This window comes from Bombina bombina, chromosome 4, assembly GCF_027579735.1.
Source record: "Bombina bombina isolate aBomBom1 chromosome 4, aBomBom1.pri, whole genome shotgun sequence".
In the NCBI taxonomy this organism is placed as follows: Eukaryota; Metazoa; Chordata; class Amphibia; order Anura; family Bombinatoridae; genus Bombina; species Bombina bombina.
Window position 1 is genome coordinate 400,953,812 of NC_069502.1, and position 20,050 is coordinate 400,973,861.

At 36.9% G+C, this 20,050-nt stretch overlaps 1 protein-coding gene across 1 annotated transcript in view; it reads right to left on the bottom strand.

The window, feature by feature from the left end:
• MCF2L2 (MCF.2 cell line derived transforming sequence-like 2) overlaps positions 1–20,050 on the bottom strand; it is a 1,253,992-nt gene that overhangs the window by 918,383 nt on the left and 315,559 nt on the right. The window contains 1 exon segment of the mRNA XM_053711855.1: positions 17,264–17,383. Coding sequence (XP_053567830.1) covers positions 17,264–17,383 — 120 coding nt within the window.

Consider the following 20,050-nt stretch of genomic DNA (forward strand, 5'->3'; position numbering starts at 1 on the left):
TTGGCCACTTGGGACGTTACTTCCCTTTACACAGTCATTCCCCATGATGTGGTGATAGACTGTGTAGGTGAAGCTTTAGCAAAATGTAAGATGTACAGTGGTATTCAACAAGAATGGCTGCTAGAGCTACTCACTTTGGTACTTACAAATAATTTTTTCCTCTTTGATAACCATTTCTACATGCAAAAAACAGGCACAGCGATGGGGTCGAATGTGGCCCCATCCTATGCCTGTTTGGTGATGGATGCCATAGAAGAAAGGCATGTTTACACTAGCCCACTTTTTTCCAAATATTGTCTGGGGTGGTTCCGCTACATAGATGATTTGTTCATCGTGTGGCGGGGCCCCCCAGAGACATTAATGGAATTTAAAAACTGCATAGAGAATGCAGTACCTTTTCTTAGATTTAGCAGCAAGATGGATAAACAGAAAGTGGAGTTCTTGGACACAATGGTATATAAAAAAGAGGGAGGATTAGTCACAGACATTTTTGTAAAAAGTACAGATAGGAACACACTTTTGCATAGAGAGAGCTTTCACCCCCCACAAGTTTTTCAAAGTGTGCCTAGGTCACAGTTGTTAAGATTGGACAGAATTGTATCAGACCCACTTATCAGACGTGATAGGTCAGAGAGCATGAAGAGCAAATTTATCAGCAGGGGCTATGATGCTCAAGAGTTAATGACTATCGAGGAATCTCTGAAAAATAGCCCAGTCAGAATAAACAACAATAAAGGAAAGATCATAACAAAAGGAAAAAGAATGAATTTTGCTAGCTCTTACAGTACCTTGAGTAAGAGAGTACACAATATTATAAAAAAAACATTGGTATCTCCTACGAGACACCTGTCCAGAGATTGAGGAATTCAGGGAAGTCCCCAGGGCCGCATACAGAAAGGGCCATACGATAGGCAGGAAGTTGGTACATGCCATATCTGAGAAATCTGGGAGTGATACTCCAAAACAATTTTTTGGAACACCCAAGGAAGGCACATTTCCTTGTTTGGGGTGTGCACAGTGCAATAATGTCATCAAGGGGGGAGTTATATCCCACCCATATACAGGGAGGAAATATCATATTAAAGGATATTATACATGTGATTCAACTTATGTTGTCTATGCGCTTAAGTGTCCTTGTGGGCTCCTATACGTTGGGGAGACCACCCAAAAGATAAGGGACCGCATATGCCAACATAAGTCAACCATACGCAATATCAAAATGTGGCACTTGCCAGTTCCTGCCCACTTTGCAGAAATGGGACACCAGGCTAATCAGCTTAGGTATTTAATAATAGACAGTGCCCCCAAAAGACTTAGAGGGGGTGATAGGCAGAGGGACCTACTGAATCGAGAAGCTAAATGGATTTGGCTCCTCAATACTCTACACCCCAAGGGGTTAAACAGGGAGTTTGACCTTTTACCATTGATATAATTCCCATGTAACATAAAAATTAGACACTATTTTTAGTATTAAATACAGTGGATTTAATGTATCTTTAGGAATTTATGCTTGATGCAACAATGTTTATATGGTTGGTGACTTGCTGCAATTGTTTTTAATAGGTTATCCAATTCTTGTTTTCAGAGGTGTAAAGGGTTAAAATGATGTGTTGACTTTTTTTCTTTCTCCACAGGATATGTGATGATGTGAAGAACCTGTTAGACACTCCCCTGCTCTGTAATTGGTCACCTGTTTTATGTTGGACCCTTTAAAAAGGGTGTGTTTGTCAGTTGTAAATTAGCTTGAGAAAGGGGCAGGAGCCCCGAAACGTTGCTCTTATAAAAGGTTCAGCCTTTTGAACACGTGTGCTACCTTTATTTTCTATATACTATTATTTTGGGACCTGCAGGGTGGTCCTGGAAGGTATTGCACCGGACATAATCTATACTTAGAAATTGATTTCCTATTGGAAGTGTGTGCGAATCCCACCAGCTCTTATTACATATACCCAATATACTTTTCATAGCCCTATGATCTGTCATAGCCCAACTGCTATAATAGAGGAAAAAGTTAAATCCTTTAAACCCCTTAGCCAAGTGTCTCTGATAACCCTTAAGTCTCTCACAGGAATAAAAAAAATTGCATTTTCGGGTTTATTTGTGTATCTGAAGTAGCTGGTTTTGTGCTTTGAAACCACAGCCTATTACAATGGGTTGAGCTTCAGGTAATATCAGATCTCATTATGTTATCACTTTCATGTACACAGACTTGCTTCCTTATCTTTTATTTGTCTGGAACACCAAAGCTCATAGAGAGAACAATGGAAACTTATCATTTTATTACTTAACAATCATGCCCCCACTGAGGGTGTAATCTCTTCTGCTGGCTGTGTTTACTTAGGCTTGTCAATAGCATATACGCCAGTATCAAAACTTTCAGTATAGGTTGGGAAACCACAAGCTAAATCAGCTATTTCAAATGCTGAAATATGAGTAAAGGAGCTACTTGCAACCAATTTAATACACTCTAGCAGGTAAAAAGAATCATTGGGAATAATTTAAAGGGGAGAAAGTTTTTGGGTGAACTGTCCCTTTAATAAGGATATCTATGTCCCAAAGTAGATCCATATTAGGATTAACTCCTTCAGAACCTAGAAGGCAAAGGCACTTACCTTGGATCCAGTTGCAGGACAGCTAACTGCTATTTAGGTGTGACAGGCACTCCATTCTGTCATGGACCTGTAGGTAAAAGAAAGAACAGAGTAGCCAACTCTGGCTTTCTGCAAAAGGGTAGCAAAGTGTTAAAAGTAAAGCAAAGACAACCTCACAGCATTTTAACTGCTAAAAGCCACCACTACTCTTACTAAAGAGATTGACATGGACACAGCTAGACCCCAATCCTTGCTTGCAGGGAAAAATACCCATAAAAGGATTAAATATCTTCAGACACCAACTTCGCACATACTCCATTGACAGAGGCAAAAAGAATGACTGGGGATTATTGGTAAGGGAAGTTACACTTAACAGCTTTGCTGGGGTGCTATTTGCCTTCTCCTGCTTGCCAGGAGTTGAATATCCCACTAGTAATTAGAATGAAGTTGTGGACTCTCCATGCCATAGGAAAGAAATATATATTTTTAGTTCCTGGTAGACAAGTAATCCAAATAGAAGCCCTTAGGACACAAATCTTCCACAGGGTTTTTTTTTAAGGGGATTCAGGTCACAGACCATATATTCCTTTGATTTTTTGAATAGGTTGCAGAGAATCTGGTTAGTAGTTAGAAAGCTGTCCTAGTGTGAATAAATAAAAGTGCTATACTTGAGAATATAATTAAAACGCCATGTTGTATAAAATATTCATATCCATATTTAACAAAGAATAACCCTGTATTAATTATAAAATGTTATTAACGCCTTTACTTTGCAATTAAAATTTAAATGAGCCTTTTAAAGTGATGGTAAACATTAATATGCTACAGAGAAGATTACACTTCGTTACATACAGCAGATGCTTATGTTGTATTTTCTTTAAATATGCAGCACAAGTATTTTAAAAAATATTAACAAATGTTACCTGATTACTGTGATGCTGCCTGCCCCCACCCATAAACCTTGTTCTTTTGGATCCTTCTCAGTAGCCATGCAGCAAGTCCCATTGCTGTCAATGAACTGACGCTCATAACTCTCAGTAAAGCAGAATGACTGCTGTGCATTGAGTGACAGTGTAGACTAATTTTGAATATTCAATATTATTATGAATATTCATATATATCTGCAAATGTGGTATACATGATACATTGCACTGCATGTGAAGTGGGATGCTATATTGGAGAAACAAGCCAAAAACTGCACCTTCAGATGAACTTACACAGACACTCAATCAAAAACCACTGTGAAACAAAATACTGCACCCCTGTTGGTCACCATTTCACCCAACCTGACCACTCCATCCAAAACCTCAAAATCAAAATTCTCAGAGGCAACTTCAAAAACACCATGGAAAGAAAAACGTTTGAAATGAAAATGATAATGCACTTCTGGACTAAATGTGGACTCTGGATTCTTAACACATTATCAATTTATTTTTGTAATGTACTTTCATTTAGTCAATTACATTGTATATTCCACATTCTTTATACATAGGTACACAGGTAAACCTAAGTCCACACTTTTGTCTTTTTTTAAACTTTTGTATTCCCCCTGTATATACAATTTCACATCTTTATAGATATTGATTCAATGTTGATATATAACTTTATGTCAGTTTATGCTCTCTGTACAGGGAGTGCAGAATTATTAGGCAAATGAGTATTTTGACCACATCATCCTCTTTATGCATGTTGTCTTACTCCAAGCTGTATAGGCTCGAAAGCCTACTACCAATTAAGCATATTAGGTGATGTGCATCTCTGTAATGAGAAGGGGTGTGGTCTAATGACATCAACACCCTATATCAGGTGTGCATAATTATTAGGCAACTTCCTTTCCTTTGGCAAAATAGGTCAAAAGAAGGACTTGACAGGCTCAGAAAAGTCAAAAATAGTGAGATATCTTGCAGAGGGATGCAGCACTCTAAAAATTGCAAAGCTTCTGAAGCGTGATCATCGAACAATCAAGCGTTTCATTCAAAATAGTCAACAGGGTCGCAAGAAGCGTGTGGAAAAACCAAGGCGCAAAATAACTGCCCATGAACTGAGAAAAGTCAAGCGTGCAGCTGCCAAGATGCCACTTGCCACCAGTTTGGCCATATTTCAGAGCTGCAACATCACTGGAGTGCCCAAAAGCACAAGGTGTGCAATACTCAGAGACATGGCCAAGGTAAGAAAGGCTGAAAGACGACCACCACTGAACAAGACACACAAGCTGAAACGTCAAGACTGGGCCAAGAAATATCTCAAGACTGATTTTTCTAAGGTTTTATGGACTGATGAAATGAGAGTGAGTCTTGATGGGCCAGATGGATGGGCCCGTGGCTGGATTGGTAAAGGGCAGAGAGCTCCAGTCCGACTCAGACGCCAGCAAGGTGGAGGTGGAGTACTGGTTTGGGCTGGTATCATCAAAGATGAGCTTGTGGGGCCTTTTCGGGTTGAGGATGGAGTCAAGCTCAACTCCCAGTCCTACTGCCAGTTTCTGGAAGACACCTTCTTCAAGCAGTGGTACAGGAAGAAGTCTGCATCCTTCAAGAAAAACATGATTTTCATGCAGGACAATGCTCCATCACACGCGTCCAAGTACTCCACAGCGTGGCTGGCAAGAAAGGGTATAAAAGAAGAAAATCTAATGACATGGCCTCCTTGTTCACCTGATCTGAACCCCATTGAGAACCTGTGGTCCATCATCAAATGTGAGATTTACAAGGAGGGAACACCGTACACCTCTCTGAACAGTGTCTGGGAGGCTGTGGTTGCTGCTGCACGCAATGTTGATGGTGAACAGATCAAAACACTGACAGAATCCATGGATGACAGGCTTTTGAGTATCCTTGCAAAGAAAGGTGGCTATATTGGTCACTGATTTGTTTTTGTTTTGTTTTTGAATGTCAGAAATGTATATTTGTGAATGTTGAGATGTTATATTGGTTTCACTGGTAAAAATAAATAATTGAAATGGGTATATATTTGTTTTTTGTTAAGTTGCCTAATAATTATGCACAGTAATAGTCACCTGCACACACAGATATCCCCCTAAAATAGCTATAACTAAAAACAAACTAAAAACTACTTCCAAAACTATTCAGCTTTGATATTAATGAGTTTTTTGGGTTCATTGAGAACATGGTTGTTGTTCAATAATAAAATTAATCCTCAAAAATACAACTTGCCTAATAATTCTGCACTCCCTGTATAGCTATATATTTCCCCTGTCTGTTCTCCTACACTGGACACTGTCTGCCTGTTACCTACGCCCCCTCATGATTTTTACAACACCTCCTCCTCTCCCTGCACTTTCTGTCTTCTTAGCTATTCTGTGTTTTTAGATATAATCTGTAAATTCCATTGAATTGGTCAGTATTGCTTCAGACTTGATAAAGGATGAAACTCTTCCGAAAGCTTGTCAACTTATAAATGTATAGTTAGTCCAATAAAAAAGTATCATTGCTCAATGCAATACTCTTGTTGTTTTGATATCTAAATCTCTGGACTAGCACGGCTACTCCAATCAAAGTATATATATATGTATATATATATATATATATATATATATATATATATATATATATATAATATATATATATAAAAGCATATACATATATATTTACTGGGAACACACAGTTCCCATATACCGCAATGCCATTTTTATTTTAACACCCCACTCCCACTAACTTTAACCCCAAAATACTGCCTAGTGCAGAAATTTTATTAAAAAATAAAGATGCTGCCGTCTTTAGTCTTTAATAAAATACACTACACAGTATTTTGGGGCCATTTGGAGCAGATTTATAAAATTAAATCTGGTTAATTTTCTAAGCACTAATTTCTACCGTGAGCTTGCGTTAGCAATAACCAGCCACTTGTAATGGCTGATTAATTATCAAATTTGCCCGTTTGCGAGAGCGCAATAATTTGTCCTAAAATGTTAAAAATCACAAATGTTAAATATATTAACAACTGCCCTGTTTGTTTTTTTGTTTTTTTAGAGAAGACACACGTTTCTGAAGGAGATAATATTATTTATTAAATAGTTTTAATGTAAATCCAACACAGCCTGTTATGACAGCTATTTATTTGAAATCTACTGTTGATAAAATAGTATTGACTGTGCTACTATAACTAGGAGTGTTTACAAAATAATTTCCTTAATTGATATGACAACTCCTTAATTTCCAGTTTGGCAAGCCATGATTGTGACATAGTTGAAACCATATTTGAGATGTACAAAACACACATTAATATTGGGTTCCAGGATTACCTGTTAATAACAAACTTACACACAGTTATATTGTGTTGTCTTTTAGTTTTTTTTTAAATGCAAAGCAATCAAGAGAACATGTATAAGTATGCTGGTTTCAAGGCAAGAAGCAAGGTTATAGTTTGGAATAGACTGACATAGAATTTTAGAGAGGACAGCAAATATATGAGAAGTGTTGGCAGCATGTTGGCACGACAGACTCCCACATTAAGATTTTTTGTAGCACTATATATTTTCTTTTGTGCCTGGCTTAGTGGGTGAAGCATAATTTTCTTAATGTACCCTCAAGCCTGTAACCTTTCTCCCTGGAAAATCCTCAATATTTGATGTCACATGCAATATGGAATTATGAGTTTTCCAAGCTGATGGCGGTATGTCACATCATAGGCAAATGTGCCTATGTAAAGACCATGGACCTCCCCACCCAACTGGTCCTCCATCAATGACTGGGCAGAACCTAAGGAGATTAACACTATCATAAATTTCTGACAAAATATCGGCCAGATTATCGTTTTGAGCTGTGCAGTGCTAACGAGCAGTTTTTTCTCACCACTCACTTACCTACAGCGCTGGTATTACGGGTTTTTACAAACCTGGCGTTAAAAGACAAGAAGTGAGCGTAGAACAAAATTGAGCTCCATACCGCACTCCAATACTAGCGCTGCTTAAGTCAGCGGTGAGTTGGTTGTTGGTGGCTGGTGGCTGCATGATTTCCCCATAGACATCAATGGGGAGAGCCAGCTGAGAAAAAGTCTAACACCTGCAATAAAGCAGCGTAAAACTCAGTAATGCAGCCCCATTGATTCCTATGGGGGAACACATTTTATGTTTACACCTAACACCCTAACATGAACACAGAGTCTAAACACTCCTAATCTTACACTTATTAACCCCTAATCTGCCGCCCCCGACATCGCCGACACCTGTATTATACTTATTAACCCCTTATCTGCCGTTCCGGACATCGCCGCCACCTACATTATATTTATTAACCACTAATCTGCTTCCCCTGAATGTCACCACAACCTACCTACACTTATTAACCCCTAATCTGCCGCCCCCAATGTCGCCGCCACTATATTAAATGTATTAACCCCTAAATCTAACCCTAACCCTAACACCCCCTAACTTAAATATAATTTAAATAAATCTAAATAAAATTACTATCATTAACTAAATAATTCCTATTTAAAACTAAATACTTACCTATAAAATAAAACCTAAGCTAGCTACAATATAACTAATAGTTACATTGTATCTAGCTTATGGTTTAATTTTATTTTACAGGCAAGTTTGTATTTATTTTAACTAGGTAGAATAGTTATTAAATAGTTAGTAACTATTTAATAACTAACTAGCTAAAATAAATACAAAGTTACCTGTAAAATTAAACCTAACCTAAGTTACACTAACACCTAACACTACACTACAATTAAATCAATTCCCTAAATGAAATACAATTAAATAAATTAAATTAAATTAGCTAAATCACAAAAACAAACACTAAATTACAGAAAATAAAAAACAAATTACAAGATATTTAAACTAATTACATCTAATCTAATAGCCCTATCAAAATAAAAAAAAGCCCCCCCAAAATAAAAAAAAACCCTTAGCCTAAACTAAACTATCAATAGCCCTTAAAAGGGTCTTTTGCGGGGCATTGCCCCAAATATATCAGCTCCTTTACCTTTAAAAAACAAATACAAACACAGCCCCCCCAACAGTAAAACCCACCACCCAAACAACCAACCCCCCAAATAAAAGCCTAACTAAAAAAACCTAAGCTCCCCATTGCCCTGAAAAGGGAATTTGGATGGGCATTGCCCTTAAAAGGGCATTTAGCTCTATTGCAGGCCCAAAGCCCTAACCTAAAAAATAAACTTACTTAATACACCCTTAAAAAATCCTAACACTAACCCCCGAAGATTCACATACTGGGAGATGTCTTCATCCAAGCGGCAAGATGCCCTCAAAGAAGCCGGCAGAAGTGGTCTTCCAGATGGGCAGAAGTGGTCCTCCAGATGGACAGAAGTCTTCATCCAGCCGGCATCTTCTATCTTCATCCTTCCGGAGCGGAGCAGGTCCATCTTCAAGACATCCGGCGCGGAGCATCCTCTTCTTTCGACGGACTAACGACGAATGAAGGTACTTTTAAATGACATCATCCAAGATGGCGTCTCTTAAATTCCGATTGGCTGATAGAATTCTATCAGCCAATCGGAATAAAGGTAGAAAAAATTCTATTGGCAGATTCGATCAGCCAACAAGATTGAGCTCACATTCCATTGGCTGATTGGAACAGCCAATAGAATGCAAGCTCAATCCTATTGGCTTATGCAATCAGCCAGTAGGATTTTTTCTACCTTAATTCCGATTGGATGATAGAATTCTATCAGCCAATCGGAATCTAAGGGATGCCATCTTGGATGACGTCATTTAAAGGTACCTTCATTCGTCATTAGTCCGTCGGAAGAAGAGGATGTTCCATGTCGGATGTCTTGAAGATGGACCCGCTCCGCGCCGGAAGGATAAAGATAGAAGATGCCATCTGGAGGACAACTTCTGCCGGCTTCGTTGAGGACATTTTGCCGCTTGGATGAAGACTTCTCCCAGTAAGTGAATCTTCGGGGGTTAGTGTTAGGATTTGTTTAAGGATGTATTGGGTGGGTTTATTTTTTAGGTTAGGGCTTTGGGCCTGCAATAGAGCTAAATGCCCTTTTAAGGGCAATGCCCATCCAAATGCCCTTTTCAGGGCAATGGGGAGCTTAGGTTTTTTAGTTAGGCTTTTATTTGGGGGGTTGGTTGTGTGGGTGGTGGGTTTTACTGTTGTGGGGGTTGTTTGTATTTTTATTTTTTTTTACAGGTAAAAGAGCTGATTTCTTTGGGGCAATACCCTGCAAACGGCCCTTTTAAGGGATATTGATAGATTAGTTTAGGCTAGGGTTTTTTTATTTTGGTGGGGCTTTTTTATTTTGATAGGGCTATTAGATCAGGTGTAATTAGTTTAAATATCTTGTAATTTGTTTTTTATTTCCTGTAATTTAGTGGGGGGGGGGGGTGTGATTTAGCTAATTTAATTTAATTTATTTAATTGTATTTATATTAGGGAATTGATTTAATTGTAGTGTAGTGTTACTAACTATTTAATAACTATTCTACCTAGTTAAAATAAATACAAACTTGCCTGTAAAATAAAAATAAACCCTAAGATAGCTACATTGTAACTCTTAGTTATATTGTAGCTAGCTTAGGGTTTATTTTATAGGTATTTAGTTTTAAATAGGAATAATTTAGTTAATGCTAGTAATTTTATTTAGATTTATTTAAATTATATTTAAGTTAGGGGGTGTTAGGGTTAGGGTTAGATTTAGGGGTTAATACACTTAATATAGTGGCGGCGACATTGGGGGCAGCAGATTAGGGGTTAATAAGTGTAGGTAGGTTGCTGCGACATTGGGGGTGGCAGATTAGGGGTTAATAAATATAATGTAGGTGGCGGCGATGTTCGGAGAGGCAGATTAGGGGTTAATAAGTATAATGCAGGTGTCGGCGATGTCGGAGGCGGCAGATTAGGGGTTAATAAGTGTTAGGAGTGTTTAGACTCGGGGTTAATGTTAGGGTGTTAGGTGTAAACATAAAATGTGTTTCCCCATAGGAATCAATGGGGCTGCGTTAATTTATGCTGCTTTATTGCAGGTATTAGACTTTTTCTCAGTCGGCTCTCCCCATTGATGTCTATGGGGAAATTGTGCACAAGCACGTACGACCTGCTCACCGCTGACTTAAGCAGTGCTGGTATTGGAGTGCGGTATGGAGCACAATTTTGCTCTACGCTCACTTCTTGCCTTTTAACGCCGGGTTTGTAAAAACCTGTAATACCAGCGCTGTAGGAAAGTGAGCGGTGAGAAAAAACTGCTTGTTAGCACAGCACAGCTCATAACGAAAAACTAGTAATCTAGCCGTTAGTTAGTAATGTTCTATATGCTCTCTATGTGTTTTGTAAGAAGTTAACATTGCTCTGTGTTGTTAACAAGGGGTTAATAATATTCTAAATTACTTAATTCTGGCTATAATGCTCTATACATGGCTGGGATAGGTTAAAAACTGTTTGGTATCACATTGTGCTATGTATGTGGCTGACAAAGAATTAATACAGCTAAGTGCAGCTGACAGTGAGTTAACAATGCTTATGTTTAATATGTGTCTGATATGGGGCTAATATTGCTCTGTATGCAGGTAACAAGGGGTTAATAACATTCTATGTGTGGCAGATTATTTGCCTAACAAGGGGTTAAACATTGCTCATGGCTGACATAAGGGTTTTTAACAGCCACTTTTGTGTTTTTAGTAGAAGGGAGATAAATAGTTAAGGGTAAGAAATATATAAGTTAATATCATATAACATTGTTGAGTGTGGTGGAAAGCTGTAAGAAATTCTCATTGGGAATTGTGAAGAATTGTATATTGCTCTTAGACGTATACTTTTTATAGCAGTGATTAGGATTTCTTGTGAAAAGGAGTGTCTAAATATTCCCTTGTGAGCTTCAAACAGGCTAGATTTGAAGGAACTCTCCTCTGTAATTCAATAGATAATGTCCTATGCAGATATAATATGACCCACTAGTACCAGGTTTGTAGAACACTAAAGTTTGTAGAACACTAATTTCCAGTTCATGACTCAGAAGTATTGCTTGTTCCTGCTGTTTTGGTTGACAACAAAACAAGCTGCACTCACCGCTTGTTATGTCAACAATCCTCTAATTGGTCGTGTCTGGAGCAGATGTTCACACAATAATAGATAGAGGAAAATCTAAAGGTAGAATCTAAACCATTGACATTTTTCTTATGCAGAACCAAAGACACCACTTTGTGATGACGTGGCCCTGTTCTTATTATAATGAATTATTCTTCACATCTGAAGCTATTACTTGTATAGCCTGAGCTCTCATTTATTTAATGACCTCTAGGATGCTGTGCATCTAGGTAAAGCTTATTACAATGTTCAGTTAAAGGGACACTGAACCCAAATTTTTCTTTCGTGATTCAGATAGAGCATGCGATTTTAAGCAACTTTCTTATTTACTCCTATTATCAATTTTTCTTCGCTCTCTTGCTATCTTTATAATAAAAAGAAGTAATCTAAGCTAAGGAGCCAGCACATTTTTGGTTCAGTACCATGGACAGCACTTTTTTATTGGTGCTGTCCAATCAGCAAGGACAACCCAGGTTGTTCACCAAAAATGGGCCGGCATCTAAACTTACATGTGTGCTTTTCAAATAAACATACCAAAAGAATGAAGAAAATTTGATAATAGGAGTAAATTAGAAAGTTGCTTAAAATTGCATGCTTTATCTGAATCACGAAAGAAAAAATTTGGGTTAAGTGTCCCTTTAAACAAAACTGAAAAAGATACACGTCACAGCACTCAAGGTCCTTTTTTTGTTAAGTTTATGAGTTTGTAAAAAAAAAAAAAACTTTATTAAAGACACAAAAGATAAAAAAATGGATGAAAACTTTAAAAACACTGCAATCATTTTAAATAATCAAACGATCTTAGTCAAAAGAGTGATTTATCTCTCTTTATGAACATTCTCCTAATAATTACTGCCCCACCATGGGGCTTATGCTAGTGTCCTATAAGTAACCTGCTAAATAATTAGTTGCTGTTATTGTAAACAATTCCAGTCTAAGTTGTACCTATATCAATAGCTGCTGCTTAGCTACACATAATCACAATGTTGTTATTGCTATTATCCAAAAAGTGAAAGTAAACCTCAGAGTATTTACCATCAGCAGTCACAATTAACAAATAACAGCCGTATGGAAATTTATATGAGACAGCTAGAATATATTTAATACTATTCAGCTGTACTACAGTGTTTTAGTCTTGTATGAAACCAAGGCCTAGATTTGGAGTTTGGCGGTAAAAGGGCTGTTAACGCTCCGCGGGCTTTTTTCTGGCCGCACCATAAAATTAACTCTGGTATCGAGAGTTCAAACAAATGCTGCGTTAGGCTCCAAAAAAGGAGCGTAGAGCATTTTTACCGCAAATGCAACTCTCGATACCAGAGTTGCTTACAGACGCGGCCAGCCTCAAAAACGTGCTCGTGCACGATTCTCCCATAGGAAACAATGGGACTGTTTGAGCTGAAAAAAAACCTAACACCTGCAAAAAAGCAGCGTTCAGCTCCTAACGCAGCCCCATTGTTTCCTATGGGGAAACACTTCCTAAGTATGCACCTAACACCCTAACATGTACCCCGAGTCTAAACACCCTTAGCCTTACACTTATTAACCCCTAATCTGCCGCCCCCGCTATCGCTGACACCTGCATATTTTTTTTAACCCCTAATCTGCCGCTCCGTAAACCGCCGCAACCTACGTTATCCCTATGTACCCCTAATCTGCTGCCCTAACATCGCCGACCCCTATATTATATTTATTAACCCCTAATCTGCCCCCCTCAACGTCGCCGACACCTGCCTACACTTATTAACCCCTAATCTGCCGAGCGGACCTGAGCGCTACTATAATAAAGTTATTAACCCCTAATCCGCCTCACTAACCCTATCATAAATAGTATTAACCCCTAATCTGCCCTCCCTAACATCGCCGACACCTACCTTCAATTATTAACGAGAGGAAGAATGAGGCAGGCACAACTTGAAAAACCGCTTTAAATTCAAAACAAAAGGTGCTTTATTCGTATTCCATATAAAAGTTATACATGCAGACAGGCAAGGTGGACAAAAAGGTCCTTTTTGTCCACCTTGCCTGTCTGCATGTATAACTTTTATATGGAATACGAATAAAGCACCTTTTGTTTTGAATTTAAAGCGGTTTTTCAAGTTGTGCCTGCCTCATTCTTCCTCTCGTTAATAATTGAAGGTAGCTGCTTTTTTGCAGGTGTTATATTTAATACTATTCAGCTGTACTACAGTGTTTTAGTCTTGTATGAAACCAAGGCCTAGATTGGCATTCAGCCAATAGAATGCGAGCTCAATCTGATTGGCTGATTGGATCAGCCAATCGGATTGAACTTGATTCTGATTGGCTGATTCCATCAGCCAATCAGAAAATTCCTACCTTAATTCCGATTGGCTGATAGAATCCTATCAGCCAATCGGAATTCGAGGGACGCCATCTTGGATGACGTCCCTTAAAGGAACCGTCATTCGTCGGGAGACAACGGAAGAAGAGGATGGATCCGCGTCGCCTGCTTCAAGATGGACCCGCTCCGCACCGGATGGAAGAAGATCGAAGATGCCGCTTGGAGAAGATGTTTGCCGGTCCGGATGTCCTCTTCTTGCCGGATAGGAGGAAGACTTTGGAGCCTCTTCTGGACCTCTTCAGCACCGGATGATGGATCGCCAACCCCCGCTTGGGTTGGATGAAGATGTTGGAGCCAGGACGGATCGGTGAACCTGGTATGGTGAAGACAAGGTAGGAAGATCTTCAGGGGCTTAGTGTTAGGTTTATTTAAGGGGGGTTTGGGTTAGATTAGGGGTATGTGGGTGGTGGGTTGTAATGTTGGGGGGGGATTGTATTTATTCTTTTACAGGCAAAAGAGCTGAAATTCTTGGGGCATGCCCCGCAAAGGGCCCTGTTCAGGGCTGGTAAGGTAAAAGAGCTTATAACTTTTTTAATTTAGAATAGGATAGGGAATTTTTTATTTTGGGGGGCTTTGATATTTTATTAGGGGGCTTAGAGTAGGTGTAATTAGTTTAAAATTGTTGTAATATTTTTCTTATGTTTGTAAATATTTTTTTATTTTTTGTAACTTAGTTCTTTTTTATTTTTTGTACTTTAGCTAGTTTATTTAATTGTATTTTTTTTTAGCAATTGTGTTTAATTAATTTATTGATAGTGTAGTGTTAGGTTAATTGTAGGTAATTGTAGGTAGTTTATTTAATTATTTTATTGATAGGGTAGTGTTAGGTTTAATTATATCTTAGGTTAGGATTTATTTTACAGGTAAATTTGTTATTATTTTAACTAGGTAACTATTAAATAGTTCTTAACTATTTAATAGCTATTGTACCTGGTTAAAATAAATACCAAGTTGCCTGTAAAATAAATATTAATCCTAAAATAGCTATAATATAATTATAATTTATATTGTAGCTATATTAGGATTTATTTTACAGGTAAGTATTTAGCTTTAAATAGGAATCATTTATTTAATAAGAGTTAATTAATTTCGTTAGATGTAAATTATATTTAAGTTAGGGGGGTGTTAGTGTTAGGGTTAGACTTAGCTTTAGGGGTTAATCAATTTATTAGAATAGCGGTGAGCTCCGGTCGTCAGATTAGGGGTTAATAATTGAAGGTAGGTGTCGGCGATGTTAGGGAGGGCAGATTAGGGATTAATACTATTTATGATAGGGTTAGTGAGGCGGATTAGGGGTTAATAACTTTATTATAGTAGCGCTCAGGTCCGCTCGGCAGATTAGGGGTTAATAAGTGTAGGCAGGTGGAGGCGACGTTGTGGGGGGCAGATTAGGGGTTAATAAATATAATATAGGGGTCGGCGATGTTAGGGGTAGCAGATTAGGGGTACATAGGGATAACGTAGGTGGCGGCGCTTTGCGGTCGGAAGATTAGGGGTTAATTATTTTAAGTAGCTGGCGGCGACGTTGTGGGGGGCAGGTTAGGGGTTAATAAATGTAATACAGGGGTCGGCGGGGTTAGGGGCAGCAGATTAGGGGTACATAAGTATAACGTAGGTGGCGGTCGGCAGATTAGGGGTTAAAAATTTTAATCGAGTGGCGGCGATGTGGGGGGAGCTCGGTTTAGGGGTACATAGGTAGTTTATGGGTGTTAGTGTACTTTAGAGCACAGTAGTTAAGAGCTTTATGAACCGGCGTTAGCCAGAAAGCTCTTAACTCCTGCTATTTTCAGGCGGCTGGAATTTTGTCGTTAGAGCTCTAACGCTCACTTCAGAAACGACTCTAAATACCGGCGTTAGAAAGATCCCATTGAAAAGATAGGATACGCAAATGGCGTAGGGGGATCTGCGGTATGGAAAAGTCGCGGCTGAAAAGTGAGCGTTAGACCCTTTAATCACTGACTCCAAATACCAGCGGGCGGCCAAAACCAGCGTTAGGAGCCTCTAACGCTGGTTTTCACGGCTACCGCCGAACTCCAAATCTAGGCCCAAGTGTTTTTCAAAAATAAATATACTGGTATTAAGTTGAGTATATAAATCACCAGCACTAGTGGTATTAATTATATATCAAATGACCAAACTCATGTGCTTGGCTAGTAAAACAAATATATATTATATATATTATATTATTTGTGCTGCAATTTTAAATAAACAAAAATCCAAGATAACAATAAGTTGTAACATAGTTGCAATATGATTGTAAAATTAATATATTTAAATAAAGTTCTAAATGAAAATTTCAAACGAAATTCGTCAAAAACTAACGCGACTATGAACGATAACCAAAGTTTTTACATTTAATGATAAGAAAATTAGGACAAAACTATTTTTTTTCTCCTACACATCTCTAATAAATAATTGCAAATAATGATGGCTACATTAAAGAGACAGTATACACCAATTTTCATATAACTGCATGTAATAGACACTACTATAAAGAAGAATATGCACAGATACTGATCTAAAAATCCTGTATATAACCTTTTAATAACTTACTTAGAAGCTCCCAGTTTATTATTACAAATATAAAATGACCTTTAATGCTTAGAGGGGTATCCTTTTCAGTTTTGTTTACCTGAACATTGTAATTGTATCTAAACAATGTAGGTTTGATTTCCTACATATTACTACAAACAGGTAACTAGAGGGAAACAAGATAGAGTATAATCACCTTGATGGGCCACATCACTTTTTTTTTGAGCAGAGGAGAACAAACAATCAATTACTGTAAAACTTTTAAATTGTATCTTATAGGACAAGAGGTTGTCAGTAGACAAAGCATGATAAAGCTGTAACTGCACAATATGTAAAGTGAACCTCTCAACATTTCCCGGGGCTTTCTCTGACATAGATATAAGGGATATGTATGGGAGGAGACCACTAAAGTTTTGTGGGTGTGGCCTCAACTGGAGGGGCAGGATCACGTGTGTTGTTGGCAGAGTTGGGCGACCCAGGGGCTGAGTCGAGGTAGTCACTGGTTTCACTCTGGAAGTTGGGACATTTGCCTTGAAGGAGAAGCTGTGGTAAGGGCAGAGCTTCTAAACAGTGACAATCAAGCAATACGCAGGACAGTTGGGGCAATGTATACTGGATATGGTGACATTTTAAATGAACAAATACCAAACAAGCTGTAAACATATCTGCAAATGGTAATACAGTAAAAAGTAATGCACAGAAAAAACAATGTATTTTAAGGTATAGAAATAACAATCTAGATCAACCACAACAATAGTTAACTATACCTGTGCCTTTTCTTCCAGCTTCTTTAGGTCTTTGAGAAGTTGTTCTACCCTGAAAATGCTGTCTCCAACATCCTTGAATGCAGCTTGAGTTTCCATCAGTGCATCTAATGCAAGCTTTAACTGCAAAGGTTGAACAAAAAAAAAAAATAATACTCAATAATACTCAACCTTAGACGGATTAACTGGGTACATAGATATTTTATCTTCTAGGTGAAATACAATTTACACTACTGGTACTTTGTCAAGAAGAAAGATGTGGAGGGCTAATGTTTCAATACAACAAAGCTATAAAAAAACACTATAGCTTAAGGGAGTTGTCAAGGTATAAGTAAAGATTAATATATATATATATATATATATATATATATATATATATATATATATATATATATATTAATCATATATTTGGCTAGTCAGTAGCAAATGATTCATTCATTCAGAAAAATTGACTTCACTCAATTTCAGTTCTCCCCCCCATTTAGTATGCAAACACCCAAGTGAGGACAATAAAACATTTGGTTTATTTAACTTTAACAGCAATTTCAAGAGACCTTATGTTTTACTACCTGGAAATGTGCGATAGACTTCCTACTCCTTACAACGTTGCCTAGAGGTCTGGTCTAGGTGATATGTTTTGTGAAAAAGTAACCATTTACATTTCACATGCAAATTGACCCCATGCTATGTAAGTGGGGCAATGAAAACTTGGCCAGGAAATACATATGTTATGATATACTACTTAAATAAAAAATATATTTTTTTCCCTTTATACAGCCTGAAAGTTTAAATGACTATATAACAGTCTATGATCTGCTGGATTTTATATAATTTTGAACACTACATAGAAATTAATATATATATATATATATATATATATATATATATATATATATATATGGGAGATGGATTAATATTTTGTAATAGATTAAATGGCAATTACAATAAACCCATTGTTAAAAGACAGCATAGAAATTAATACATGTGTGTATATATATATATATACATATACATATATTCAGACAACATTTTATATTAAATAAATAATTTCTGTATTGAATAATAAATACATTGACAATATTGCAAATAGACATATGAATGCTTAAATCATTTCTAACAATTATTTCTATTTTATTGCAGGCAACCACTGGTCATAGACATCAATTTATATATTCAGAATTTGTTAGAAATGTGAAACATGCTGTATTTGCATAAATGCAATATCAGAATTTTAAATGCTATTAATCTGGAATAATTAGCAGTATAATTACTTAAATAGAATATAATGTTAAAGACACATGATGTTTCATATTAAAATAATCAGAAAATTCACATGGTGCTATCCTGCCTGGAATTCGGATTGTAAGTAGTTAATGAAATGTTATAGTGTTGTTTAATATAATCATTATATGAAAAATATTGTAAAATGTTTAGAAATGGTTAAATGAATCTGTTTGTTTGTCATGTGGCCCCCCGATGGACAGAATGCGGTGTTGCGATGCAGGTATTACAGCCAAGAGATGATTGGTTGTTGCAAGGATGCATCTCCTTGACAACATACATTCACAAGGTGAACCAATCAGAAGGGACAAGGTTCCGAAGGGCCGCCCATATTTCTCATTGATGATTAAACAATATAAGTTGTAGGCAGGATAGGAGAAAGGTGGACTGTTGATTTTGTAAACTGACTGAAAACTATTGCGTGGGAGACAGTCAAACTATAAGAAAAGTGGGCCATACTTTTTCTTATCAATTTCAATTACACTTATTTTTATATGAGGTGGGACAAGTCTTGAAGCTGAATATCATCTGGTAAAGTATATATATATATATATATATATATATATATATATATATATATATATATATATATATATATATATATATATATAAGCTTAAATATTACAGGTAATATTTTAAAACAAAAATATATGCATAGTCACTACAGTTTAAAGTATAATTGAGAGATTTATAAAGAGCAGTTTGTATTTTAACTAATATTTCATAGCCTGTGTATTGTTAAACAAATCCTTGATGCTAAATTGTTTTATCTGTGCAAATATAGAGTTATAACTCAAAGTTTGACTATTGGCACAAATAATATATACAATTTCTGATGTTTTAATAGAAGTGTATATTGTACTATTGTTTACATTTGCACTGTAAATTGTATTGCTGAAAGTTTGTAGCTGCTATCTTAAGTCTCATTGTGATATTTTAAATGCAACTCTGAATGAAAGGCTATTGTGAATAAGGTAAACGTGTATGACCTCTGCATAGCATATTTTAATATTTTTTAAACGCATATAATATTGACTCATATTCTGGTTCCTACAAATATATTTCTATTTGTTCATAGATATTAACTAATAATAAAGAATTCAGGAATTTATATTAATTTTATTGCCTTAAGTATATGCATATTTGATTGTGAGTTTAGTTTAAAGAAAGATTGTTAAATATATTAAGTTATAACCCTGCCATATACTCACATATTATTTGGAGAGTACTGCTAAGATTCTTATAAATATACTGACAGAGTGACAGACTCTTGTCCTAAATGTTTATGTCTGCAACCTCATTTGATTCACCTAATGTGGGATTAACCCAAATTATAGTATTTCTACAGAAAAGTTACTTACTGGATTACAAAATTTGTTAAAGGTAGGGGGACATTGACCCCTCGCTCTATTCTCTTTCTAGAGCAAGATAACATAGTTCCTAAGAGAACAGAGTTGATAATGGTGACTAAACTTTTGGCTGGAAAGCTAATATTAATATACTGGGTTA